Source organism: Gossypium raimondii, chromosome 12, assembly GCF_025698545.1.
Source record: "Gossypium raimondii isolate GPD5lz chromosome 12, ASM2569854v1, whole genome shotgun sequence".
Lineage (NCBI taxonomy): Eukaryota > Viridiplantae > Streptophyta > Magnoliopsida > Malvales > Malvaceae > Gossypium > Gossypium raimondii.
The window spans coordinates 49,369,880-49,397,325 of record NC_068576.1 but is presented as its reverse complement, the minus strand read 5'-3'; the positions used below and the strand labels follow the sequence as shown (position 1 = coordinate 49,397,325).

The following is a 27,446-nucleotide window of genomic DNA, read 5'->3' as shown; positions in this document are numbered from 1 at the left end:
GTTTATGCTTATTTTCAGTATGAAAAGCTCATGTTTTTCTGCTTTCTATATAGGAAGCTTGGGCATGGGGAAGGGTTTTGTTTGATTCGGGTTACACTAGGGACATAAGTGGTGTAATTTGGTTGGGATATCTCGCTAAAGGCGGCGTCAATGAGAGGATCGGCGGTGGTTAGTAAATGGTTAAGAGAGGAAAATTCTGTGAGAGATCCTCTGTGAGAGATCCTATGGGAAGGAATTTGGGTAGAAAGGGGGTCCGACAGAAAGTTGAGAGAGATGTCATTTCCAAATAAGATAAATAGGGAGGGTGTGTTTGGAGGGACTAGTTCGGATGGACGTACGAAGTTGGGGGCAAACATGGAAGATAATCCTTTAAAGGTAGTTGAGTAAGAGTATGCCCAAAGACCAATCATGAGATGATTGTAATCACATACTCGTTTTACCTTGTTTGTTAATATAAGACATTGCCATTGTTATTTCAGTTTTTTTTTCTATGTGTATAAATAAATTAGTTTATAATAAAGTCCTAATAATAATCATATTATTCTTAAAAGGTCCTTAGTTAAATATTATTATGGGCTTCGACAATGATAATGCATTGAGATTAATGTGTAGTTGATTGATGACAAAGTGTTGTCATTGACATAGAGATACCAAAATTGATACTTAAGTATGTGCTAGAGAACAACATACTAGACTAACCCGCTATGAGTATGTTTATTGGATTATTATGTAATAGTCACAACATTACTCATAGTGATAACTATGTATATGATCCTTAGACTTGAGATCATCATTGTCCCAACATCGTGAGTTGTATATTTTGACACATAATGAGAGTAATATCTTAGGCTTCTTGATGAAGTAAGACTAAAAATGTATGGCCATACTCGAATAAGTTGATATGAGATATCATACTTATTTGTTTATTATAGCCTACTCAGAATATCAAGAAATATGATATTGAACTATGCAAGTGTGACTATTCCATGACTTGTACCCAATCCAGATATTAAGGATAAAAGGATATAATACATGAAAAAGTTTTCATATAAAGATTATGTCGAATCACGACTTCTTGTAACTTGGTTAGCAATGATGTATTGCTAGATGTCACTCCTTGCTTGTAATATTGGAAACGTTTTAGTATTAAACATTACAAGAGCCTCCAGAGTCACACCGTATAGTTAAAGCGAACAGAATCCAAATACATTTGGTATTGTATTTAACTATCACATGAATTAAATTAATTATAAAATTAAGTTAATTTGATGGTTAAATATTGAACACATTATACATACAAACTTATTGTACACAAATAGATAACATAATTAAAATTAATATATGAATTTGATCTATATAAAATATTAATTGTATATAGTTTATTGAAATTATTAATATAAAAAGTTATAATAATTTCGGTCAAAATATAAAAGGGCATGGAAAGTGATATTCTTTTGGAAAGAAAATAAAAGGAAAATAATCCCTTAATATGTTAGCAGCCGTTTTTAAAAATACTAGTTGAAAAGTTGAAGAGGTTGTTGATGTTTGTTCTTTGACTGGGTGGATTATGTAGAGGTCGGGATGTTACTGTTGCGGCTTGGAATCGACATCTCTGAAGGGGATCCTATTAACAACGTTATTCGTCACTTTTAAGTTTCAAAAGTTATATTTTTCAACCATTGTTTCAACCCAATTTCTTTCTAGCACATGAATCCATTGTTAATGATTGTCAGAATATTTTTTCCGTTGCGCCACGGGGCGTACTTGTAACACCCCAAACCCGGCCTAGACGTTATGGTCGTTTCTGGTGTGTCACATTGAAGTGTCTTTCAAAATTTTAACTCGTTGTCAAACTTGTTTTGTTTTTTTAAAAACCTCTTAATAATATCTAGCAGAGTTCTTAATCATATGTTTGCCTTATTAACTGCTTTTTGTTATATTAAGTTGATTAAAAATGCGGAAGCATTTTGGAAACTCTAACATTTAAATCCCGATTTTTTTTAAAAATTGTAGTTATTTTGAAAACCTGTTTTCAAGTAACTAGCAGTATAAAATATGAAAGTAAAAATCCAATTAAAATTTAAAACCAAATTAAAGGCCTTATTACAAAAATAAAACCCAACTTATTTAATGAAATAAAAATAAAAGCTAAGGTGAATAACAGTGTTTGTGTGGCCACCTCCGAATCCCTCGCAGCACCGAATCGCCTAAGGCTGAGGATTACCTGCACAGTCAGAAGAGAGGGTGAGTTTATAAAAACTTAGTGTGTAATCCTCTACCAAACAGTCAGCATATAACATGCAGTAACAGTCTGGGCCTGAGCCCTATTCAGTAGTAGTACAGTGTGGACCTTAGCCCAATTCAATAACAGTGCGGGTCTTGGCCCGATACAATAGCAGTGTAGTGCAGTAATGCATCACAATATGAAAATGCAACTAATCCCAACCAGCCAACACACCACTTCGTACCAACCAACACACCATGTGGGGATAAAATCGACCCACCTAGCCAACACACCAATATCGCGACATATAGCATGTAAATTATAATGCAAACAAAGTCGCCAAGAATTATAATGCGACAAAGCTACCGATAGACATGTCGCAGCAGAAATTGCCGTAATGATATTGCGATAAAGTCGCCAATAACGATATATGTGGTAAAGCCACCAGTACAGTACATTTCCCCTATATCAGAATCCCAACCCATGCAGTATGTCATGTCATAGATCATACGTCTATGCAGTATGTCATACTCAGTAATAATCATACATAACATAAAACCATAGCAGTTATTTCATCATCTAGGGATATAACAGTCATTTTACCATATGAGGGTATTTCGATAATTTTACCCATCAGGGTATTTCAGTAATTTTATCTATTGAGGGTATTTTTGTAATTTTACCCATCGAGGGTATTTTAGTAATTTTACCCTATGAGGGTATTTCTATAATTTTACCTATTTGGGGTATTTCGATAATTTTATCTATCGAGGGTATTTTGATAATTTTACCCATCGAGGGTATTTCGATAATTTTACCTATTAGGGGTATTTTGATAATTATACCCATCGGGGGTATTTCAGTAATTTTACCTATTAAGGGTATTTCAGTAATTATACCCATTGGGGGTATTTCAATAATTTTACCCATCGAAGGTATTTCGGTTCATGACTTTTCAGTTTTTTTTGCTTTGCAGTTGAAAGAGAGTGTGTGTACACACACTCTTTCGGCTTTACGACAGTCATGATTTACAGTGTACAACACACCTGTTTACGAAAAAAGTACTGTTTCCACGAATGTCCACCTAGAAACAAACATGTCCCATAGTTAGTTCATAACCGATAGAGTACAACGCCCTCTTAAGAGCACTCAAACCCAAGCACCCTCTTTACCTCAATTAAATGTTGAAACCAAAATTGATTATTTCAACAATCTTGCAAACCACCACTCTTTGAAATAACCCTAAAATCGCAACGATCCACACCATACAAGAAAAGAAACAACCAAAGGTAAATGAAGAAAGATATTCGACTTTGAACAAGAAAGAAGAAGAACAAATATACCCAAGTGATTAGTAACGCCACTTACCAAAAGTTAGAGACCTGCAGTGCAGATACGACAAGAAGCAACATCAAGGATCAACGTAGAGAACGATATAATGGTTGGATAATGTTCAGCTAAAAGACAAAAGATGAGAAACCTGACAGGGACAAACCGAGGAGATCAAAGAGAGTATTCGATCAGTGAAGGAAAAAGAAAAGAAAAAGAGGGGAGAAAAAGAAGAAAAAAGAGGTTTCGACAATGGGAAAAACAAAAAGAGGAAAAGCAGAAAGGAACATCAAATTGGTCAGTCCCGAAATGTTCTTAAAAAACTAAACAGAATTCGGCACAAGACAAAAGGAGAACCCCAAAGAAAATGACCCAAAACTGAGTATTTTGAGAATCTAAAAACCAAATTCGGCAGAGCTACCCTAAAGAAAACCTTCAAAAGCTGAAAATGCCAAACTAACCGTCTAGCCGAATTCTAAAGCCTTCACTTACCCCAAACGACATACACTTCCTATTCCCCATCCAACTCATTGATTTTCTCTTAAAAATCCTTCCCTTATCCCTCCTCGAATTTCTCCACCATTTTCTCCTTAACTCCCTCTCTATGACCAGTTCAAACTCTCCACCATAGTGTTTCAGTCCAACACTACCTCCTATATAGCTCAAGCAACAAAATAATTACTTCATTGCACACCAAAGGACTTAAACCTCAGACCTCAAGGAAACAACACATGCCACCTACCACTGGACCAATAGGTTCCTTATGACATAAAACAAGTGTTAATAATTATAAAGCCTATAAACCAGCATTCAGATTCATTTTAAGGAAAACTAAAAATTTTGCCAAGGCTAAGACTTGAACCCAAGCTTCTCAAACACTCCCCTACACACCCAAATCACTTAGTCGCTAAAGCAGATATTTAATTGTGTCAAAACATACAAAAATTAAATACTAGAATTCTGAGGCGTTACAGTACTGACGATCTAATAGGTTGATGGAAAGAAGAGACATCATACTCATACAGAGAATCTAAATGTTCCTGTTAATATGGATTCTACGGAGTTGAGAATTTCTAATGAAATATCATTGACTGCTTTGAAGCAGGCCGATCGGGAGCAACAAAAATCCTAAGGTTGAATGTCTGTGGGTTGGGGCATCCACGGGCAGTCAGACGTCTCATGAACAAGATGAGACAGATAAAGCCTCAGCTATTGTTTCTAATTGAAACAAAGTGAAGTGCAAGAAGAATGAAGTGGGTTTAATAAATGTGTGATTTTTCTAATGGTATAGAGGTTTATGCAGATGGCTCTAGAGGTGAATTATCACTAGTTTGGAAGAATAATTGTCAAATTTAATTAAGAAGTTTTTCTTCTTTGCATATTATTGAAAAGATTGAGGAAGGGGATGGGTTAGCTAAATTGAGGTTTACTAGTTTTTATGGGGCTCTTGACGAGAAAACTAGAGAAAACTCATGGAACCTATTAAAGCTGTTGGGTAGAGATATTTTGATGTTGTGGTTGGTGATGAGAGACTTTAATGAGATTATATATTCTTTTGAGAAGTAAATGGGACGGCTTCGAGAGGAACAAAAAATGAGAAGCTTTGAAAGAATGTGATCTCAATGACTTGGGATTTTCAGGTCAATGGTTTACTTAGGAAAGAGGACACCTAAAAGAAAATAATGTGCGAGAACAGTTGGTTCGGGGGTGGCAAATCTAGCTTGGTGGGAACTTTTCCCCTGTTATAATGTTAAGCATCTCACTCATGTTTTTTCTGATGACTGTCTGTTATTGATTGATACTATAGATAATGATAGAAACCAGATGGTAAGGGGTCGTGCATGGTTCCACTTTAGTGATGATTGGGTACTTGACGATTTGTGTGAGGTACATATAAGGAATTTTTTAAATTCGTCTAGGTTGGGTGTGTCGAAAAATTTGGTGGAATTAGGAAGGGAGTTAAGTAGGTGGGCGAAATAGAATCAGAGGAAGTAAAAGCTTAATGTTATTAAGTTGAATTCCCAATTGGTAGAGTTGATTTTACGAACCCTGATGAAAATTCTTTAATAAAGTTAACTGAAGTCAAGCTTGCATTGAATATGAAAGCAAGCAAAGAAGAACTGTTCTGGGAACAACGAGCCAGAGCAAACTGGCTTAAATTCAGAGATCAGAATACAACTTACTTCATAAATATGCATCTTCTTATAAGAAAAAGAATTCTACTAGGGGCTTGAAAGATAAGAATGGGGTTTGGGTAACATAAGGCAAAGAGATGGCAGCCATTGCGACCAATTATTTTAAGAAACTATTTACGACCTCTTCAGTATGAAGCTGTGACTATATGTTGTCGGGAGTACATCCTACTATTTCGAAGAGCATAAATGAAAAGTTGTTAATAGTTTTGAAGGAAGATGAGGTGTAGGAGGTAGTTAAGGGTATGACGCCACTAACGGCATCAAGTATGGATGGGTTCCTAACTCTATTTTTCTAGAAATATTAGCATGCTGTTGGTAATGAGTTATTTTAGTATTGCATTGATATTCTAAATGGGTTAAGGGAGATTGATGATATAAATTGTACAAATATAGTCTTTATTCCTAAAGTAGGCAATCTGAATGTAATGTCACAATTTAGGTCTATTAGTCATTGTAGTGTTATTTATAAGATGATAGCCAAGACAATAGCCAATAGATTAAGGAAGGTTCTAGATGATTGTATTGACGAGGCCCAATGGGCATTTGTTGCAAGGAGGCAAATTTCGGACAATATAATTATTGCGTATGAGCTGTTACATGCTTTCAAAAAGAGGCAGAGTGGCTCAAGGGAATCATTTGTGTTAAAGTTGGGTATGAGTAAGGCCTATGATGGGTGAAATGTGAGTTTTTAGCAAGAACAATGGAACGTATAGGTTTTAATAGGGGGTGGATTGAGCTAGTGATGAAGTGTGTATCAACGGTGTCATATGTGGTTATCTTAAATGGTATTCGGGGGAAATGTCGGCCTTTTAGGGGTACGACAAGGTGACCCTTTAAGCCCTTATTTATTTATAATTTGTGAAGAGGGGCTATCGAGCTTGCTTAATTTGGCGAAACAGGAGGGTACAATTAGGGGAAAAAGAGTGGGGAGGCGAAGTCTAGCAGTGACACACTTGTTCTTTGCATATGACAATTTTTTTTTCGGTGAAGCAAGTGAGAAGGGAGCTTATACACGACAAAGTCTATTCATGTAATTTGAATATCAAATTTTGGCTAGATCACTACATAATAAAAATATTAAAATTAGCTAGTGGGGTGAATTACTCAAAAATGCTTATTTTAAGCTAAAATGATAGATTTAGATCGTTTTTTTAAAATTTACCAAATTAGGCAAATTTTTAAAAACACGACCAACTGGATGCGTTTTCAGCGGATTTGTAGGAAAACCCTTCCAGTTGGACGCTCCTATCCTCATCGTTTGAATTCTAACGACTTCATAAACTACGGGTGACCAAAACTCGATTCAATTCGAGAAAATACAAATTTTGAGTTAATCGAATCGAGTAATTCGAGTTTCGATTTCGAATCAATTTAAATTTTACAATTCGAATAACAGATTGGTGTAAATACCCTTTTGGTACCTGTTAATTTTGAAAATGACCAAATTGGTCTCACAATAATGACAAAGAAAACAAGAATAATTTTAAAATTTTAAAAATAATGTTATTTTTAAAACTCAAAATATTTATAAAAACTCTAAAATTTATATTCCCACCAAATATAAATATTATAAAAAATCCTAAAATATATATAAAAATGTTAAAAATTAAAAAATTCCCTAGAATAATAATTTTGGGACCTAGAACAAAAACCTTGAGCTCCAAGAACGTTTACACTAAACAAAAACCCTTTAAAGAACTCGAAATTCTAACCCTTAAAAGCCTTAAATAAAAATCTAAAAACATTAAAAATTGTGGAGAGAAAGTGTGAAAATGTGTCTAATCCAATAATTTTATGTCTAATCCAATAATTTTCTTCTCTTTCAAAAATCGACCTAATCAAATAAATTTTGAAAAATCAGTCTAATCCAATAATTTTTATAAAATGGGTAATTTTGGTAATTCACCAACTAGTGGAGTTAGTATTAATCTTTTGTAGTTTTCCATTTTATGTCTTTTTCAATGTTATTATAAAATATATTAAAATATCACACCACTAGCATTATAAAATATTAATATTAGTTAGTTGAGTTATCAATAAGTGTGCATTTCAAGAACTTTTCTGAACAATAATGGCGTAAAATAGTAGGAACGTCCCTTTCGAAAGATATTTGAAATTATCTTTCAGTGGAAAATAATGCTAACCCTAGACGTATGCAGGCATAAACTATAATGAACTTTCCGCAAATGATGACCCTCTGGAAAGAATATAAGAAGGGCCAAGTGCTGGGTTTCACTCATTGTTTTGATTTGCAGATGGAGTTGAGTGTAGCTAAACTTCCCAGCACTCCATTGTTTCTATGTCTTGTTCTTCCCCTGTTTACTCTTATGATTTGGCTTAAGTTACAAACAAATGGCCGAAAAAGGCTTAAGTTGCCACCATCACCCCCCAAACTCCCATTCATCGGCAACATTCATCAACTCGGCAAGCTTCCCCACCGCTCCCTCCGAGATCTCTCCAGGAAATATGGCTCACTCTTGCTACTTCAATTGGGCCATAACCAGACGCTGGTGGTTTCATCAGCCGACATGGTTAAAGAAATTGTCAAAAATCATGATGTTGCTTTCTCAGACAGACCAAGTACCACTGCCGCTAACATCTTGTTTTACGGTTGCACGGATGTGGGTTTCGCACCGTATGGCGAGTACTGGAGACAAGCTAGGAAGGTGTGTGTCACTGAGCTTTTGAGTCTTCGAAGAGTTAACTCGTTTCAGTTCTTGAGAGATGATGAAGTTGAAGTCACCATTGATAAACTCCGCCGAGCTTCTTTCAAGGGAGAGGCTGTTAACCTGACGGAGTTGCTGATGGTTGCTTCGAATAACCTGGTTTCGAGAAGTGCTCTGGGTCGAAAATTCGACGACGAAGATGGGAAAATCAAGTTTGGGTTGTTGGCTAGAAGGTTTTTGATCCTTATGATGACTTTTTGTGTTGGCGACATGTTTCCTTACTTGAAGTGGGTTGATGTTCTTCGAGGATTTACATCAAGCTTGAAACAAGTTAAAAACGAATTTGATACTTTTTTTGATCAGATCCGTGAAGAAGATAGATCTTCTCAAAACAAGGGAGAAAGGGACTTTTTTTCTATTCTGCTCAAACTCCAAGAAAATGGCTTGCTTGAGATGGACCTCACTCCAGACAACATCAAAGCAATCATACTGGTCCTTTATTTATTTATTTTTCATTCTCTTCTAATCTTATGTTTATATTTGACGTGGCTGATCTTTGTGTCCGACTCAGATACATGTTTCTTTTTTTCAGGATATGTTTGTTGGTGGAACTGATACAACTTCAACAACGCTAGAATGGGTAATGGCTGAACTAATGAAAAACACAAACGTCATGAAAAAGGTTCAAAAAGAGATAAGAAATGTGGTTGGAAAGAAAGCACAGATAGATATGAAGGATGTAGATGAAATGAATTACTTAAAATGTGTAATCAAAGAAACATTAAGGCTTCATCCAGCTGTTCCACTCCTTGTTCCTCGACGAACAAGGTCAAAGATTAACCTCGGAGGTTATGAAATTCCTTCAAATATCATGGTTTTCTTTAATTCCTGGGCGATTCATAGGGACCCCGAAGTGTGGGAGAAACCAGAAGAGTTTATCCCAGAAAGATTCGAGAAACGCTCAGCTGATTTCAAAAGTCAAGATTTTGAGTACATCCCATTTGGTTTCGGCCGAAGGGGATGTCCCGGAATGGCGTTTGCAGTGGCCTCCATTGTTGATCTGGTTGCTAATCTTTTGTACTGGTTCGATTGGAAATTACCTGACGGTGAAAATGCCGAGAATTTAGACATGGATGAAGTCTATGGGCTCACTGTTTTCAAGAAAGCCCCTCTTCGTGTTTTTCCCATATTTAGAAATTTCGAATCTCAAGTTGATCGGGTGTAACTTTTTTCAACTCATTGATTGCTCCTTATATTCTCTGATTAGATCTAAATTAAACTAGTTTGTATAACCCACCAGTTTATCCTACTTAATAATAAAAATATGACAGTAATTACATGAAAGTTTAATTATATCTTTTATAATTATAAGAAATTATAATTTATTAGATATGTTTGCTAATGTAGTTATATTGTTATTGGTAATATAAATTATAATTTTTCAATAAAATAATTTATTTTTTAAAATATTAATTATTATAAAAATTATCAATAACACTTGAACAAAATAAATTAAAATCAAATGTAATATGTTACTTCAACAACACTTAACAATTCAATTATTAATAAAAGTATTAAGAAAAATAAACATCATTTATAATTTTATCTAATTGTTGCTGCATTTCATATTTATTGCTGTTAATTTTTCAATTTTCTCAAGTGATATTGTAAGAAAACCTTTTGTATTTACAAAACTAACATTTATTACATCAACATGTAACCATTTGAATAATTTATAAGTAAAATAAAATAAATAGCAAGAAGGAGATGATAATATTATTGGATTACCAAATGCAATTTTACCACAAACCAACTTTATAATCTTACGACTATAATAGATTTTACATATCTAATTTGTAGTTGACTTATGTTAGAATGTCCAATAACAAACCAGTTTTATGACTTCTTTTTAATATTTCGATTACTATTATTTCATGCAAATTTATAAATTTAATTTGCAGTTGACTTACGTTAGAATGTCCAATAACAAACTAACTTAATTTTTTTTGGGTAATATTTCCATTACTATTATTTCATGCAAATTAGTTAAAAATAATACAGAGTGCTCCCTTGGAATTTTAGATTTTTAAATTATATATAAAAATTATCATGTATTTTAAATTTGGTGTCCACATTGAATAACATTAGCCCATTGGCCAAATTGTATTTCATAAAATTAGTCCCCTTAAGCCATAAAGTTATATTTTATATTAATAAAGTATTTTCAGATTTTAATTATATAATTTTAATAATAATTAAATTTAATGTATGATGGGTCTTAAAAAGATTAAACTTAGAGACCCAGTATGAACTTTAAAGCAAAATTTCAGAATTAATTGATTTGGCCCATACCCATACATATTAGTTTAGTGGCTTTCTTGTATTTTGATTTTTATGTCGACACTATCGAGAGAAAAATGAAGGAGTTTGATGTCGAGACTAAGAGCGTGGAGTAAAAAAATACAAATTATCTTCCTTTCGGTAAATATTTTTGCATAAATTATGTTCTTTATTTATTTCACTTATTTTTTTCCTAATATTTTGTTTAATATATTATTAAACTATCAGGTTTTTCGATTAAATTATGGTTGTAGCACCCCTAACCCGTCTCCGACGCTGAATTAGGGTTACAGAGTATTACAACACATATCATAACAATTATTAACATTTAACCATCCAAATATCAAATTAAATAACAAATAATCAAATTCAAATGTCATTCATAGCACAAATATGATTATAGACCTTAAATCGGGCTTACAGGGCTTTAAAAACAATTTAGGAACAATTAGAGACTAATTTGAAACAAAACTAAAAGTTTTAAAAAAATTCGAAAGATTTTGAAAATAGAGGTCACACGACCGTGTGGCACAGGGACATGGCCATGTGACTGACCATGTAACTTTCGAAATAAATTCACATGGTCGTGTTGCAAGCCATGTAACATTCGAAATACCCTCACACGACCATGTCACAGACCGTTTGCTAGACCGTGTTTAATTCAATGTTGGGTCACATAATTGTATCGCAGACCGTGTGATTCACTGACTTGAAACACACAACTGTGTAAAGAGACCGTGTGCAGCACACGGTTGTGTGACAGCCCGTGTCCCAAACCATGCGCCCCTAATTTTTCCTTCAAATGCAAGCTTACCAAAACAGGCTTACTTGAACATCAAACAACTCATTTACCAACAATTAAACCTATTCAAAACACACATAAACAAGCCCGAAACATGTCAAAATCATCCAACCTAAGTGCCTAACCAATGTGCCTTCATTGACACCACAATTCAATTAACAAACTTATCCACAAATCATATCAAATAAGTTACATTCTAACTTATGAGTTTAAACATAAAAACACATACCAACTTACCATTTTATTCTATCTATTCATATTCAATCCAACCACAAATCAAACATTTCCAATGATTTATATCAAGTAACCTAACACCGAGGTTATATGCACACTTCATTCCAAACACAAAAAAGCCCATACATAAGTGATCTAAACCAAGTTTAAACAACTTTACATCAACCAAATATGTATAACACATAAAAATATGTATTCAACATAAATACAAAACACGCCTATTACATGTCATATAACCCAAAGATAAACATATCAAAAACTACCAAAAAGATATTTAAATAGTGTGATTCTTTGATTTGATCCGTTCGCTCGATTCTACAAAAACGTAATAGAGATTAGTAAGTTCAACAATTAAAACGATAAAATTTATCTTATAAACATAACAATTACATTAACAAGATTAACAAACAATAATCTCTGTCAACCACAATCATTTAACAGGTGAGCTTATACATATCCATATATGAGTGATATAATATATTCAATCACATGAGATCATTCAGTATAAGTTACGATAATATCAGAAAAATCATGAAATTCACTATACAAAGCAGTAACAAGTCATTTATCACTAGAAAGTTTGCTCACTCAAAAGCTTGCGAAACTTGTTGGTATATTGACTGCATTTTCTTCCTAAAGCGATTTTACAGATAACATTGTTGGTGGTTGCAGAAGGCTTTTGATCCTTATGATGACTTTTTGTGTTGGCGACATGTTTCCTTACTTAAAGTGGATCGATGTTCTTCAAGGATTTACATTAAGCTTGAAACAAGCTAAAAACGAAATTGATATGTTTTTTGATTAGATCCGTGAAGAAGATCAATCTTCTCAAAATAATAGAGAAACAGTACACCAAAACAGGCTTTTAGCGGCGCTTTTTTAGGCCTTTAGCGGCGTTTTTTAGCGCCACTAAAAGTATTTGCGGCGCTTTGAGAAGCGCCACTAAAAACGCAGCTAATGACAACGTCACTAACTTTAGCGGCGTTTTTATAAATAAACGCCGCTAAAGACTAAGACCTTTAGCGGCGCTTCCCCAAAAACGCCACTAAAGACCAAGACTTTTAGCGGCGCTTCCTCACAAACGCCGCTAAAGACCAAGACCTTTAGCAGCGCTTTTCCCACAAACGCCGCTAAAGATATTGAGCTTTAGCGGCGCTTTTTCCCACAAATGCCGCTATAGAATAGACCTTTAGCGGCGCTTTTAACACAAACGCCACTAAAAATATATCTTTTAAAAAAATAAATTTTTTTCAAATAATATTTATTTCTATGATAAATATTATATTATGTTTTAAGGATAAATAAAAATATTATTTAAATTAAATTTTCTGAAAATTTTAACTTTAAAACTAAATATAAATATAACAATTAATGAATTTAAATTTAGAATTTAAAATAATAAATTAATAACACAATTAAAATCCAAAAGTTAGACCACTAAGTAAAAATACAAATTTAGAATCAAAACTAAAATAAATAATACATATGCAAGGTAATAAAATATACAATGCATTTTCTTAATCAAGTAAATCTTGATAATAAAAGATATAATACATTTACTTAATCAAGGAAATCTTGTAATGAACTCAAAGCAATGAGCCTTAGAGAAAAACTTTTGAGCATGGCTTCGAATTTGAACCGCAAATTTGGCTCCTACATGCTCTGCAAGAAAATAATAGTAACTTAATCTGTTCAAACCATAGTGAACATGGCAAAGATACGTAAATCAATTCAACTTTTTAAAATAGTTTTATATTGTTATAGTAAATTAGGTGTCTTATAATGTTATAGTAAATTATTAAAAATACATCTAAAAATATATCTCAACTTTTTAATATTGTTTGTGGAATAAAAAAGTACACTACTGATATATCTGCTCACTTAAGTCAATATAGGTGGAAAGTATTCATCAATATAAATTTAAAATATTAGAACATATCATGCTTAAATTCCAATTAAACCCTTAAGCCTATATTCTTAAATTCCAATTACCATCAACAATTACAGAATCTCCTAATTAGCTTCTTTGTAGAATATTTGAACATGATATTCCATAGTCAGAATACATACACCAACAGGTTAAATCAAAGTATTAGAACATATCATGCTTAAAGATAATAATTAGATTTATCTAAAATCAAGCCCGATTTAACTAGTACTAAGTAAACCTATTTCAAGTTTTTTTTTCTGGGCAGCCCAATTTTTGGAAAAATTTAGAACAAACCTCAGGTAAGCATAAGTGAACGTTATGGGATCCTTTCTGCCATGCAGAAAACATAAAACATTAGTTCAGAGAAGATATATACAATTAAAAATACAATAAATAATAAAACAGAAGAGTAATTTTACTATTGAAGTGTGATGAACTTGAAACTCAAAGCATACAGCACAAATGGTGATGCAAGAAATTCCTAATCAGAGTGTTTTACAAATGTTTTCACTTCTAGAACTTGTTAACACTTTGAGAAATATATAGGTGTTTGATTTACCCAACAGCTCTGCCCATGATGTATTTTTGTTGCAACCAACTATTACTAGATGTGCACAACATTCTGTCATCGTAGAGATTAGCGTCTCCTCATGAATATGTCCAGTCAAAAGATTAAAAAGGTTAGCATACTCAAGCAGTAGCTGTACATATGAAGATATTTAAAGAATGATCAACCACACACACACACACACATATGAAAAAATGAGAAGAACTTGGAATGTATTTAAGACCATTCCACAAGTAAACAAACAAAACTATTTAGAAGTGTCCACTCTCCACTTCATTGGTGGGGAAAGAGATTTTAATAGTCAGAAAATATTTTCATGATTGATAATAAAAAGTTTAAAGTTCGTTGAAAACAAACAAACAAACCACAACTTGTATTTGCTCACATTCAACTAGCTTGATATCAAGGATATGCTACCTTTAGTGAGTATATCAGCTTCTTTGCTATCTCGCTGCTCATGAACCTGACAAAGCATAACCAAACATGCAATGTACTAAATCCAGCATACAGAATAACCAGGCGGGGACCCGTTAATTCAAATAATTTACAGCCATAACACCTATATAAATTTCAGAAGGAAAATGTTCAACCACTAGTACACAGCTCATGAACAAGACTGTTAGAGTTGACCATGGTGTTAACCTTATCAAAACTATTTGTTTCTACTTTCTAGAGATTTTCTACATCAGAACATGAGAACCTTCTGTCACTTGTCGTTCAAGCAGTTCAACATTTGGCAAATTTAAATTTATATGACTATCACAAATCAAAGCTCAAAATTTTTAAATACTTAATTTTAAATACGTGTAAAAAATTGGCTCACTCGTTTGAAACCGGGTTTCATACTCCCAGATAGCACAACCACCACCGGCGACTCGCTCCCAATAATGCAAATCAATCCTTTCCATATTATCAGTGCCGATGAAATAACCATTCCTTAACGAGATTTAAACTAAAAATTTCAATCATTATCCGATGGAATTTTTTGAAGTATAAAAGGATTTTAAAGAATTAAGAGAAAAGTGGAAACGCACCGAGGCTGATGGCTTGAGAGGGAATTTGTCTAATATGAGTTGATTTCATATTTTCTTCAATCCACCCCATTGGAGATCAATGCTTTTCTTGTCTTAACGATTTACAACACGCTGCAGGCTGCAAAATAAGAATGGAAATGAGAAAAGTAACAAAAATAAGAAACCTGCAAAAGGAAAAAAAAAGAAAGAATAATGCGCAAACATAACAAGAATAATTTAAACATACTCGATTAGTTTGAGACGTAAGCTTAATTTGATTAATTCCTCTAAATCGAATTCATTTTCTAGTCCGAGTATATCCAACAATTAGATTCACTTTTAATGCACATACTGAATGCACCTTATAAAAATGATTATATATAAAAAAAAAACTTACATGAATTATGTACCAAATTGCAAATGTTAGGCAAGAAGCTAAAGCCAACAAGGAGCCTAAGACTTGATCGCCAACAGCAGCATGTTTGGTTTGACTATGTTTATGTTGGTTGACCAAAGATTAAGTTCTTGAATTATTCTGGTATCAAAACCTATACACTAAAAAAAACAGATTATATGAGGAATTGTGAAAGTTACCTTTCAAAGATGAAAGCAAGTGGAGTTATACAAGCAGTGGCGAAGATGAATCTGTAAGCAATGAGTGCTCTCATGCTCATTCCCTCAACCACGGCCAATTTATAGAACGCAATCACACCTGCAAAATAAAAATCAATCATCCAAGAAAATAAATACTGGGTCACAGACACCAAAAAGCTTCTGGTTACTCAAAGGGTCTGAAAGTTGCCTTTGGCTTCTGAACCTCTGAAACTGGACTGGAGCAAGCTACCAAGCTCCTCTTCCCCCGAATCACTACTAAATCGCGGTGTAATTGAAGTTCAATCTTTTCGATATTTCTTCTCCTCAGCTGATGGTCGATTGGCCTGACACTTCCCCCGGGTGGGTGACTGCCCTTATCGTGATTTCCTCCTTCTTTCGGGTAAAGGTTAGAGTGATGAAGGGAAGTCTCGAGGTCGAGGTGGAGCACCCACCATTCCCTCTTTTAGTGTTATCAAGTCTTCTGTGGAGGTAGGAAGCCAGCTTCTCCCTTCTTTGACGCTCCGCTTCAACATGATTTAGAGGCTCTTCTCTTCCATTAGTCGGTTTTCTCCCCTGTTTTCGAGGCCTCTTTTCAGGCTCTACGACTCGACTACTATCGGCCTCCTTAACAACGGAAGCTTCAAGATCAGAGTGATCTGAATTCCCGGCACCCCATTTGATTTCACCACACCAGATGAAGGTAAAATTACACCTGAAGTAAACGAAAGCATAGCTTCTTCGTTGCTCCCTCTTGAATTAGGCGACCTCTTATTGTTCTCCACGGCGAACGGAGAGTTTCCTGTGAACAAATTCCCATTCCCACTTCTCTTACTCTCACCAAAATTCAATATCTCTCCAGATTCAGGTTTCAACAAATGAGAAGATGAATTCCCATTCCTCACACTGCTACTCTCATCAAAGAAGATGAATCGTCTTTGGTGCCTCCATTTTAGGGGGAAATTTGGGGTTTTTTCGTTTTTGCGTTTTAGGGGAAAAATTTGGGAAAAAATCAGCGCGAAATTTTTTAAGTAAAATGAATTTTGTGGCGTTTTTATAAAAAACGCCACTAAAAATAAAATAAAATTTCTACCGTAAAACTTCGCGTTTTGAAAAATTCAATGCGTACCTTTTGCGGCGTTTTTCTCATAAACACCGCTAATGATTGACTTTTTCTTACAATTTTATATTTAATTATTATATAATTCAAATCAAATTTAAATAAATAAATTTTGAAAATTTAAGTAATATTTAAAAGAATTACATAAATTTTAAAATTTTTATATAATTTTATGTAAGAAAACAAAACAAAAATTTTAAAATATGAAAAAAACTTTAAAAACTATATTAATGATAAGTTTAATAAATTAAAATTCATATTATCTCTTTTATTGTCAATCATTACATTAATTTGTTTATTTATCAATTTTTCAAAAATCTAATATTTAAATATATCAAATGATTTAAACCATTTAATCTAAATTTAGATTAAATATTTTTAAATATAAAACATTAATTAATTGTATAAAATTTCATCATTTAACAAATCTAAAGTAAACCTTAAATCCTAAACCATTTAATATGTATAAAATTGATCTATTATCTCTTATATAATTTAAACTATAATCATAATTTTAATATATTAAAATTAATATTATCTCTTTACAATTATATAATAAATTATTTAATATATAAATTAAAAATACCAATTAATCTAAACCCTTAACCCTATCTCTTAAACCACGAATCATAAAACATAACCCTAACCCTCTTTTACAATCATATAAAAACTTAATTAATATATGAATTAAAAAAATACTAATTAATCTAAACTTTAAACCCTAACCTGACCCTAAATCTTTAAACCCTAAATCACTAACTCTTAACCTCTAACCTTTAACCCATAACCCCTAACCCCTAACTACTAACCCCTAAATCTTATTTAATATATAAATTAAAAAACACTAATTAATCTAGACCCTAAACCCTAACCCAAATCCTTAACCCCTAACCCCTACACCTTATTCAATATAAATTAGAACACACTAATTAATCTAAACCCTAAACTCTAACCTGACACTAAATTCATAAACCTTAAAATACTAACTCTTAATCTCTAACCCCTAACCTCTAAATTACAACCCTTAAATCAGAATCCCTAATCCATAATCCCTAATTCCATAATCTATAAATCTTAAAATTGTAACTCCTAAACCGGCCTTAAATCCTAAATTAACCATATACCCTAAATCATATACCCTAAACCGTATATATTAAACCTTAAACTATAATGTTAATTAATTAAATATTTTAAAATTAATATTATCGTATCTTTTACAATTTAAGTTTTATGATATTTTATTTTACTCATAATTTAATATATTTTTCTAATAAAGTAGTTTAAATAAACTGTGATTGAAAAATAATAATAAATAGTTAGGAGTTAGAACTTCTCTTTAATAAAAAATTTTGTATTAAAAATATTATTTGTTATCATTTAAATGTAAATTTGACCAATATATAATAAATACAACGAAATATCTATTTTTTTTAACTTATAATAAAAAAATATAATTGAAACATTACTTGAAAATATATCAAAGAATGAGATAATTGAGAATATATCAAAAGCGGGCATTAGCGGCGCTTTTTCAAAAACGCCGCTAAAGGCCCAAGCATTAGCTGCGCTTTTTAAAAAACGCCGCTAAAGGCCCGAGCATTAGCGGCGCTTATTCAAAAACGCCGCTAAAGGCCCGAGCATTAGCGGCGCTTCTTCCAAAACGCCACTAAAGGCCCGAGCATTAGCGGCGCTTCTTCACAAACGCCGCTAAAGGCCCGAGAATTAGCGGCGCTTTTTCAAAAACGCCGCTAAAGGCCCCAAAAACTCAGAAAACGACGTCGTTTGGCTTAGGTTTTTTTGCGGCACTTTTTTGAAAACGCCGGTAATGCTTATTTTTAGCGGCGTTTTCCAAAAAGCGCCGCTAATGCTCGACCTTTAGCGGCGTTTTTATAAAAGCGCCGCTAATGCTTGATTTTTAGTGGCGTTTTTTATCCAAATGCCGCTAAAAGCCTGTTTTGGTGTAGTGAAAGGGACTTTTTTTCTATTCTGCTCAAGCTCCAAGAAAATGGCTTGCTTGAGATGGACCTCACTCCAGACAACATCAAAGCAATCATACTGGTCCTTTATTTATTTATTTTTCGTTCTCTTTTAATTTGATGTTTATATTTGTCATGGCTGATATTTATGTCCGACTCAGATGCATGTTTCTTTTTTTCAGGATATGTTTGTTGGTGGAACTGATACAATTTCAACAACGCTAGAATGGGTAATGGCTGAACTAAAGAAAAACCCAAACGTCATGAGCATTTAATATCTGATTCAGTGACTGTTAAAGTTAGTTTACAACGATATACCAAAGAAAATTTATCGATATCTGGTAAAAGGTATCAATACTTTCTGAAAAGTTATCGATACTTTTTGTAATTGTTTGAAAAATCATCAAACCAGAATGCAAAAACAGTATTGATATCAAAGATGGTATCGATAAAAATACAATAGATATCCATATCGATAAAAATACAATAGGTATCCATACTTTTGAAAAGTATCTATACTTTCTATAGGGAGTAGTTTTCAATCAATTTAAAATGTTTCAATTGAGTTAAAAGAGTTTAAACCGTTTTGAACTTTGTCCAAAATTTTTCTAAGTGTTAAAAATATTTTGTAAGATGTTTGGAAGTCTTTAAATGATTTTTACACTTTAAACTTTATAGTTTCTTTGTTCAAAAACAAGTTTTATTCAAAAATATTTTTATTTGTTATATTAAAACAATTTATCAAATAAAACTAGTTTAACATTAAGAGTAGATGAGAATATGACTAAGAAAAAACAAAAGAGTAGATGAGATTGTATAATATAAATTAGAGTAAATTATATTGGTAGTGACTCAATTATCGTCGAACTTGATATCAACTCAAGGAAAATGATAATGTTATGATAAACAATTGAAGCGTATTTAATATTTATAATATGATGTATTTATCTATTTAAATTTATTTTACTCACAATTTAAATAATTTTTATTTGAATTTCGTAAATATTATGTGTGTTATTATTAGTTTCAAATATTACATTTCATTATTTATTCTATGTTATTTATAAATGCACCAATGCATTCTAAATACGTGGTTTTCACATGCATACGCATAAGTGTGTGATATAATTTCTAATATTAACAATGTTGTTGATTGAGATGATGTCACAAATTAACTCTATACAAACTTAGAATTTATGACAACGGTATGATAAATAAATTGTATTCATTTAGTATTCTTAATATGATGTATTTATGTGTTTAAATTTTGTTTTACTTATAATTTTATCTAATTTTTATTTTAATATCGTACATATTTCATTTGTTATTATTAATTAGTTTCAAAGCATATATTTAATTCTTTATTGTATGTTATTCTTAAACATACATCTATGTCCTAAATATGTGATTTCACACGCATATGCAGATGCTAAAATTTTTAGTTACTCATAACATTTGTAGAAAATAAGAAAATAATTTAGGGTGTGCTTGGCGGGATAAAAAAAATAAAAGGATGGGAGGAGAGAATGAAAAAGTAAAAAGAAAATAAATTTTAAGTGTGGTTGGTTGGAAAGAAAAGTGGGAGGCAAGAAAAATAGAAAGAGTGATCATTTTTCATCCGAATGTATAAAAATTAATCCTTTTAAATTGGAAAGATGAGATGAGACAAAATGAGAGAGAAATGTATATTAGTTCAATATTATGCATTTTTCAAATGTTTTATTTTATTTCCTTTCATTTATTTAACCCTATCAAGCAATAGAAAGAAAAAAATTGCTTTTTCTTTCTATTTTCATCTTTCCTACCAAACATATCTATTGAAAGAAAATTATTTTTCATCTTTCCTACCAAACATACTTATGGAAAGAAAATTTATGTTGATATAAAAACAATGGAGGCTTTAATTAAAATGGTAAAATTGATATGTTTGTATCGAATCTAAATCCTATAACGTGTGTATTTTAAAATTTTATATAAAATATAAAAAAGAGAGAAATGAACACTCTCATAGTAGCATCTCTTACTTTGCTTAAAAATAGATTTTTTGGTAATTTCACAACTATGTTGGAACCCGGTTAACGAGTGACATCAATCCAGTTAATCGCATAAATAATAATATAGATAAATGTTTTTGGAGTCGAATTTTTGGTCAAACCAGTTAGAACTCTAGTTCTCGATTCGACTGGTTCAAACAGTTAAAAAAATTGTAAGAAAAATTAAAAAATAAAAACCTATAACATCCTAATTTTTAGTGGAGACGGAACAGTGGTCTAAGACCACAAAATTTCGTCGTATTGACTCGTAAATATTATTTTTAGAATATTTATAGAGTCATTAGATTCGTGTTAAAATTTAGTTTAGAAATATTAACGATTAGGTAGTTAATTAAAGAAAAAGGGCTAAATTGAAAAATATGCAAAACTTTCAATTAAAACAAACATGTGATGAAATGGTTTAATTAATATTGAAGGAAGGGCTTAGGTAATAATTATGCCTAAATTAATATAGTGGGACGGCATGTTAATGCAAAATAATAAAATAAAGTAATTAGAATGGCAAAATTGTAAATTACATGAAATTAAAACCAAACAATTTGAAATTTTAAAGCTTCCTATGCATTCTTCTTCAAATTTTGGCTGAAACCACCATAGGAGGGAGCTCTAAGTCAGTTTCTTCATTTTTGCTTCATGTGAGTTCAATTTTTACCCGTTTCTTGAATTTTTTATATTTTTGAGATCGTTGCAACTAGGCCCAACTAGTACTTACCTTCGTTTTTAATTCTGTTAAAAATTTTAGAAGTTTCCATTGAGGAATATTAAATGTTTTTGATGAATTTATGAAGAGATTTTTGTTAAATCCTAATTGTTGGATTAAATTGTGAATATGTTATTAGGGTTTGAAAGTGAATTTAATGTTTATTAGGGGCTGTTTGAAGGCTTAGAATATTTGGATAAATTATTGATTTGAGAAAATTAGTTAATTTTAGGAATTTGAGTTAAGGGACTAAATAGCAAAAATGGTAAAATTTTAGGGTAATTGTGTAATTTTGAATGGTATTAATTGTAAAATGAATTTGAAATGAAATATATGCTAATAATTAAGGGATTTAAAATTATAGATCTCAAGAATCCGTAGATATCTGAGGAAAAGGAAAATTAATGGAGTTGTCCCTAAACTTCCGTAATTTTTGCGATTCAGTCTAGGTAAGTTTGTTACATGGTTACTATAAATTTTATTGAATATTCGATACTATTATTTATTGGTTGAATTATGGATTTTATTGAGTTATGCTTACCAAAATAGAAATCCGATGATTATTTGGGATAAGTGCCTAGCAGGCTTTGTGCCGGTGATTATTCGGGCTAATTGCCTAGCAGGCTTTGTGCCGATGATTATTCGGGCTAAGTGCCTAGTAGGCTATGTGCCGGTGTATTGGAAGTTGTATTTAATTGAATAGTTTTTGGTGAATTATGAAAGGAAATTTATATCGAACTTACTAAACTTGTTGATCCTTATTAGTTTGATTTTTTCTTGTAGGACTTTTGGAATCGTTGCTTTGATTGGTCATTTTGGTTCTTAATGTTGGTTTAAGTGGCATGTATTAGGAAAGGTTCTATAATACTTGAATATTTTGTATGGATGTAAATGTGGGAAATAATTTACTATACTTGTTTTTAGTAAAAATAGTGAACTTGTGTGCTTAATTAGGTAGACCTTTTGGAAAAAATATATAAAGAAATTGTATAAATCTTTTGGTGTCAAATGATGATGATTGAATACTTCAAGTATGCTAAATGAATTAGCTTGGTTATAAGTAGTTAAGATGCTTAATTTTTTTATAAGTGCTTAGTATGTTTGAATATAATGGTAAATTGATATTTGGTTGTGAATGACATTTATGAATATTAATGTTAGCAGTTGAATGGCATGATTTGCACCATTTGGTATATTTTGGTAAGGAAATTCAATAATAAGTATTGATGAAAATATGTTTAGAAGTTAGTGAATATTTTGGCTAAATTTAGTACATGATTATGTATATTACATGTTAGCATTTGAGGCGCCTAAGGGAATATTGGTTGTATGTTCTTATACCATGATTGATTAGCTAGAATATGCATGATTTTGGTGCCTTATTATAGCATATATATATATATGTAAAATTTTGGTTGTAGGTGCATGCCAAAATGGGTGAGAGAAATGGCTTGTAAAACGACCTATTTTCGTCCACACGATCAGGTGACACGGCCATGTGTCCTTGTAGTTTTAAGAAGGATTGCAAGTCAGGCTGTTACACGGCCTAGAATAAGGCCTAGCACACAGGCGTGTGGAGTTATTATGTAGTGTACACGACCTGGCACACGAGCATATGGATTGACCGTATGATCCAAGTCAGTGAGTTCATAGGCACGGACACAGGCTGTGACATGGCCGTGTATCCCTATTTCAAGTGCCCACACGGCCGTGTGACCCCAACAGTTTAGAAAATTTTCTTTATTTCTTTAAAAGTTTTCTGAGTTTTCTATTTAGTCCCGACTTGTTTCTAAAGTGTTTTTTAGAGTACCGAGAGCCTGTTTAGGGAACAATATGTATGATTTGGATTGCTTTTAAATTGATTATTGATATGATTTGAAATGTTTGAAAGTTATGTTCATGTGAATTGTAAATGTCGGTGATGCTTCGTAACCCTATTCCGGCGACGGATACGGGTTAAGGGTGTTATATTTATTGATATTAGAGCTATGGTTTAGACGGTTCTCAAACTGAACTTAGCATGTACAGAGTCTAGAAATACGTGCCACTTGACTAACCGATGATAGTGTGATATCTTTTGATTATTTTGAATTATTCTTATATAAATAACAAGATGTTGTTAGGATCCAATCGAGTAGGTTCTGATGAGGTAGAAAATTTTATTCCACCTACTAATGAGGAAAGTACACGGAATGAACCTAGACCATAAGGATCTAGGGATGTTGCACCTGATGCATTTCACCGGATGATGCACGACATGTATGATGCGTACTTAAAGGTAAACTCTGTAGTTCCACATCCTCAATCTTCTCATCCTCAAGGTTCGAGTAGGCAACATGTTCATAAAGTGTCCATTGATATAGTTAGAAAGTGTGGAGCCGTTAAATTTTGTGGTAATGTGTGTGATCACCCAAACAAGGTAGAATATTGGTTAGAACATACTCGGAGGTGTTAGATGAAATATTGTGCTCCCTTGAAGATTGTTTACTGTGTACGGTATCATTGTTGAAAGAGGCAACATTCCAATGGTGGTCCACACTAACTGCAATGGTGCAGAAAGAAATAATCAACTGGGACATCTTTAAGTCCGAATTTTGAAAGAAGTATGTTAGCAAAAGCTATTTGGAGCGGAAGAAAAAAGAATTTCTTGAGTTGAAGCAAAGAAATAGATCAGTAGCAGAGTATGAGAGACAATTCGTTTAGCTTAGTAAATATGCTCGTGAGATCGAGCCTACCGAAGAGGACATGTGTGTACATTTGAAGATGGATTGAGGGGTGAGATTAAGATGCTAATAGGAGCTTTAGAGATTCGAGAATTTATGGTGTTATTTGATAGAGCCCAGAAAATGGAAAAAACTTGTGAAAGTAAAAGATGAAACGAAGAAAAGATGTGGGAATTTAGTAAACGTGGGGGATCCCTAAACCTTAAACCATAAACCCTAAAACCTTAAACCCTAAAAAATTGGAGTTAAAGAGCCATCGACCAAATCTGAAGCCAGAGCTCCCGCAAGGACATATGCCATTCATGTGCGAGAGGAAGCATTAGGCTCATGATGTTATTGCGGGTACATTTTCTATCTTTAATGTTAGTGTGTATGCTTTAATTGACCCGGGGTCAACACATTCATATATATGCACTACATTAGTGACGAAAAAGAAATTATTTGTTGAATCTACTGATTATGATATACAAGTTACTAATCCACTAGGTCAGAGTGTGATAGTTAACTTAGTGTGTCGTAATTGTCCATTGAATGTTAGAGGCCGTGAATTCCCTGCTGATTTGATGTTGTTACCCTTTCGGGAGTTTGATGTTATTCTGGGCATGAATTGGTTATCGTTACATGATGTAATAGTAAATTTTAGATAGAAACGGATTGACTTGAAATGTCATACAGGATAGATGATTTCAGTTGAGTCTAAGAGTCCAAAAGATGTTGTTAGAATTATTTCAGATTTTTCTGCTCAGAGATTGATACAGAAAGGTAGCGAAACGTTTTTAGCATATATTCTTGATACCAGAAATTCAGAATTGCTAGATCAATTACCAGTTGTTAATGAATCACTGATGTATTTCCTGAAGAGTTATTGGGCATACCCCTGACTGTGAAGTTAAGTTTGTGATTGACTTGGTTCCTAGAACTATGTCGATATCAATATCACCGTACCGTATGACACCAGTTGATTTGAAAGAATTGAAAGCACAGTTGCAAGAGCTACTAGATTGAGGGTTTATTCGTCCTAGTGTATCTGCCTAGGGTGCACCTGTGTTGTTTGTGAAAAAAGAAAGATGACTCTTTGAGGTTGTGTATAAATTACAGACAGTTGAACAAAGTCACGATAAATAATAAATATCCTTTGCCATGTATCGATGATTTATTTAATCAATTGAAAGGTGCCATACTGTTTTCAAAGATAGATATTAGATCCGAGTATTATCAATTGAAAGTTAAAGATTGTGATGTGTCAAAGACTGTTTTGAGAACTTGATATGATCATTATGAGTTTCTGGTAATGCCATTCGGCCTGACTAATGCCCCTGCTGCTTTTATGGATTTAATGAATTGGGTTTTTCAACCTCATTTGGATAGATTTGTTGTTGTGTTTGTTGATGATATATTAATTTATGCCAAGTCTATATCCGATCATGCCTAACATTTGAAAATCGTATTACAGACTTTGAGAAAAAAACAATTGTATGCTAAATTTAGTAAATGTGAATTCTGGCTTCGAGAAGTTTGATTTTTAGGTCACATAGTATCAACTGACGGGATTTAAGTTGATCCAAGTAAAACTTCTACTGTAATGAATTGGAAGACCCTGAAGAATGTTTCAGAAGTGCGAAGTTTTCTGGGTTTAGAAGGTTACTATTGACTTTTTTTAAAAACTTTTCGATTATTGCTTCGTCGATGACCAAATTATTACAGAAAAATGTTGAGTTTAGTTGGTCCGATAAATGCCGAAAGAGTTTCGATTAGTTGAAGAAGATGTTGACGGAAGCTCCAGTGTTGACTTAACTTGAATCGGGGATAGCATATGTTGTTTTTAGTGATGCGTCTCTAAATGGTTTTGGTTGTATGTTGATGCAGACAGGAAAAGTAGTAGCTTATACTTCTTGGCAATTGAAGTTGCATGAAAAGAATTATCCTACTCACGATCTCGAGTTGGCCGTGATTGTATTCACTTTGAAAATTTGGATACATTATCTTTATGGAGAGAAATGTCATGTGTTCAAAGATCACAAAAGTTTAAAGTACTTGATGACTCAAAAATAATTGAATTTGAGACAGAGACGGTGGTTAGAACTATTAAAAGATTACGACCTAGTTATTGATTATCATTCGGGAAAGGCTAATGTAGTTGCAGATGCACTCAGTCGAAAGTCATCATTGTTTGCACTTCAAATTTTAAATGCTCATTTAGTTATAAATGTTGATGATAATGATATATTGCGTTATCGTGACAGAATTTGCGTTCTGAGTAATTTTGTTTTGAAGCATGATATTCTCTCTGAAGCTCACAACAATATGCACTCTATTCATCCGGGTAGCACGAAGATGTATTATGACTTGAAACAGATGTATTGGTGGCTGGGTATGAAACGAGAAATTTATGAATTTGTAGTTAAATGCTTAATTTGTCAGCAAGTGAAAGCAGAATATCAAGTACCCTCGGTTTTACTACAACCTATCATGATTCCTGAATGGAAGTGAGAGCAAGTCACGGTGGATTTTGTATCTGGTTTACCTGTAACTCCGAGAAAGAAAGATTCAATCTGGGTGATTGTTGACAGATTGACGAAATCGGCATATTTTATTCCAATAAAAACATACTACATCCTTGAGAGATTAGTAGAAATTTATGTGTCTGAGATTGTGAGATTATATGGAGTTTCGACATCTATTATTTCGGATCGAGATTCGAGATTTACATCAAGATTTTGGAGTAAACTTCACGATGCTTTAGGCACTAAGCTTAATTTTAGCACTGCGTTTCATCCTCAAACTGATGGGCAATCAGAAAGAGTGATTCAGATTTTGGAAGATATGTTTAGATATTGTATACTCGAGTTTGAAGGTAACTGGGAAAATTACTTACCATTGGTTGAATTCACGTATAATAACAACTATCAATCCTGTATAAAAATGACACCGTTTGAAGCTCTTTATGGAAGGAAGTGTAGAACATCGTTGTATTGGTCAGA

At 32.7% G+C, this 27,446-nt stretch overlaps 2 protein-coding genes across 7 annotated transcripts; one reads left to right on the top strand and one right to left on the bottom strand.

The window, feature by feature from the left end:
* Window positions 1-7,919: 7,919 nt before the first annotated feature.
* Window positions 7,920-9,758, top strand: LOC105764749 (cytochrome P450 71A1). Of its 2 annotated transcripts, none has more exons than XM_012583482.2 (2): window positions 7,920-8,906; window positions 9,007-9,758. In XM_012583482.2, the coding sequence occupies exons 1-2, from the start codon at window positions 7,920-7,922 to the stop codon at window positions 9,637-9,639; spliced, it is 1,620 nt and encodes a 539-aa protein (XP_012438936.1). In that variant the 3' UTR covers window positions 9,640-9,758. The 2 variants fall into 2 exon arrangements, with proteins under 2 accessions (XP_012438936.1, XP_052480847.1); XM_052624887.1 differs by having other exon boundaries at window positions 8,986-9,758.
* A 3,486-nt stretch (window positions 9,759-13,244) lies between these two features.
* LOC105764750 (uncharacterized) lies at window positions 13,245-16,914 on the bottom strand. 5 transcript variants are annotated; one of them, XM_052625847.1, is made up of 9 exons: window positions 16,119-16,914; window positions 15,896-16,013; window positions 15,699-15,792; window positions 15,323-15,440; window positions 15,112-15,240; window positions 14,706-14,751; window positions 14,280-14,364; window positions 14,015-14,050; window positions 13,245-13,452 (listed from the first exon to the last, which is right to left on the bottom strand). In XM_052625847.1, the coding sequence occupies exons 5-9, from the start codon at window positions 15,220-15,222 to the stop codon at window positions 13,392-13,394; spliced, it is 339 nt and encodes a 112-aa protein (XP_052481807.1). In that variant the 5' UTR covers window positions 15,223-15,240; window positions 15,323-15,440; window positions 15,699-15,792; window positions 15,896-16,013; window positions 16,119-16,914; the 3' UTR covers window positions 13,245-13,391. The 5 variants fall into 5 exon arrangements, 4 of the variants coding, with proteins under 4 accessions (XP_052481807.1, XP_052481804.1, XP_052481806.1 ...); XM_052625844.1 differs by having other exon boundaries at window positions 15,112-15,224; XM_052625846.1 differs by lacking the exon at window positions 15,699-15,792.
* Between the last annotated feature and the right edge of the window lie 10,532 nt (window positions 16,915-27,446).